The 2,396-nt window shown below is 37.6% G+C and overlaps 1 protein-coding gene across 1 annotated transcript; it reads right to left on the bottom strand.

Moving 5' to 3' along the window:
* Window positions 1-875: 875 nt before the first annotated feature.
* On the bottom strand, window positions 876-1,803 carry LOC100429391 (olfactory receptor 51B4). Its single transcript, XM_028833668.2, is given in 4 exon segments — window positions 876-1,021; window positions 1,024-1,073; window positions 1,075-1,173; window positions 1,175-1,803. Coding segments are annotated over 4 exon segments (924 nt in total).
* Between the last annotated feature and the right edge of the window lie 593 nt (window positions 1,804-2,396).

Genomic DNA, 2,396 nt, shown 5'->3' with positions numbered 1-2,396 from the left:
TTTTATGTGAGAAGCAAGAGGGGAAATAGAAATGGGTGGTGATATCTAAATCTACAGTTGGTTATTTTTTTCAGAAGAAAAATGTCAGGAGATAAAGTAGAAAGCTAGAAAGAAGAAAAATTATTAAGTTAGTTTCAGCAAACAATGGGAAGAAGGAAAACGGGGCTGAGATATCTGGATTCCACCAGATGATAAGAAATGTGTTTGGTGCTATTTAGCTGTTAGTCTGTATCACAAGCCTTTTAGTAATAAATATGCTGATATACTAAGTGAAATTACATTTCAGGAATAAGCTTCCTAAAGTTCTAGATATTTGCTGTTTGGCCTCACACAAGTGTGCTTACTAATCAAGCAAAATCCTTTTCACAGTAATTAGATTCCAAGTATGGAGATGAAAATATGATCATGTGTTATTGAAATTCACGTTTATAAGACACATAAAATGTACCTCCAACTGCACATTTTTCTTTACATGAACTGTATTTGACCCAAGCTGCTTTAGTCCACTTATCTTGACTATTTCTGAAATCGTAGTTACTCTTCTTTTGGATACAGAACCCGGATTGTTCTATCTCCTCTGCTTCCTGTATTCTTTTTCTTCAACATCACTGGGGAAATAGCAAGAGGGGAAATAGAAATTGGTGGTGATATCTAAGTCTATAGTTGGTTATTTTTTAATACATACACGTATGTATTTTTAATACATACACATAAATGTATAAAAATTTCTTGCTCACATCAGCTTTTTCATATAATAATTACAATTGAATCTAACTCTGAAGAAAAAAAAGAGTGTGGATATAAAACCAAGATTCCCTTTCAGTAATGGGAGAGGGACAGAAATCCCAGAGATCTCGAGATTCTGAAATAAGGGCTCAAGCCCTACTCTGCCCAGAACATAGGCGAACAATGCTTCTTTGAATCTGCTTGGTCTTGATGCTGTAAATGATAGGATTCATGAATGGAGGAAAGAGAAAATGGACATAGCTCATGGTAATGAGGACCATATGAGGTGCATGTTTCCAAACCTGTGAATGACTGACAGTCCCATCACAGTGATGTGAAATACTAGGACAGTCAATATGGGAGACACGAGTGTTGAGAGCTTTAGCTTGCTCTTGTCCAGACGCAATGCCCATCACTGTCTTAAGGATTAGTATATATATTAGAGCATCTAGCATCTAAAAACACAGTTAAAGCAGTCAGAATAATTGGATATATGTGATTAAACGTAATATCAGGACAGGCAAATTTTATGACATCTTGGTGAAGGCAAAATGTGCGCAAGAGAACACGGGAACCACACTATGGGTAGCAGTAGAGTGAAAGAATTAGGGGCAAAATGGACATAAAACCTCTCATCAGTACCCCCAGTCCTATGTTCATCACTCGGAAATTGGTAAGAATGGAGTTGTACCTCAGTGGTGTGTGGATGGCAATGAAATGGTCATAGGCCATAAAAAGCAAGATACCTGATTCTACTATGGCCAGTGAATGAATGAAGAAGGACTGAGTGAAACAGGCAGCCTGGGCAATCTCCCTCTGGTCTAGCAGCAGGACACCCAGGACAGTGGGCATCTTAGTGAGTGTCATCCCAAGGTCCGTGCCTGCCAGCATAGCCAGGAAGTAGTACATGGGATCATGGAGGCTGTGGTCATTCCAAATGAGGACAAGAAGTGTGCCATTTCTAAAAAGGATGCAGAAGTAGATGACAAAGAAGGGAATAGAGATCCAGTGGTGAATTGCCTCTGAGCCCAGGAAACCAGTCAGCAGGAAGGGGGTAGCATTGTTGTCAGATCACATGGTAGGTTTTGCAGGTGGAGAGGATCTATTTTAGGGATTATGACTTCCAAATATCCAGTTTTCTTTTTTTCTCTCACAATCTTCTTGTAGCACATCATCAGGCCATTTTTTACCTCAAAGCTTAAATATTTTTCTGAATTGTCTCATACTTAATTAATCGTAAGCCTGTATTCACAAGGCCTTTCCCTAGAAAAACAAATAACAATAATCATAGTCAGAATAATAATTCCAATTCACTGTGAAGCATACAACCTTTATTTTTTCAACACTCATCTTATGTCTATGCTCCTAGCCTTGACTCTTGGTCGCAAATAGGATCCTTGCTTCTCTTTCATTCCCTTCACTTTTCTATTCCTCCTCATATTATTTATCATATGGGATCTTGTGGTATTTCTATCCAATTTGAGTCAGTTCAAATTTTTCCACTTGAAATTAATGAGATAATTGTCTTCAGAATTAATTACCAAGCAAAATGCCTAATAAATAGAAATAAGCCAACTACCATGAAACAATTGAGAAATATTGTAATCAATATTGCTATATCAAGTGGACTGTGAATAAAAAGAGAACTCAGACTGGGAAACATAGCAAGA

The sequence above is a fragment of the Macaca mulatta genome, chromosome 14 (assembly GCF_049350105.2).
Source record: "Macaca mulatta isolate MMU2019108-1 chromosome 14, T2T-MMU8v2.0, whole genome shotgun sequence".
NCBI lineage: Eukaryota > Metazoa > Chordata > Mammalia > Primates > Cercopithecidae > Macaca > Macaca mulatta.
This window is presented reverse-complemented; position numbering and strand designations above follow the sequence as displayed.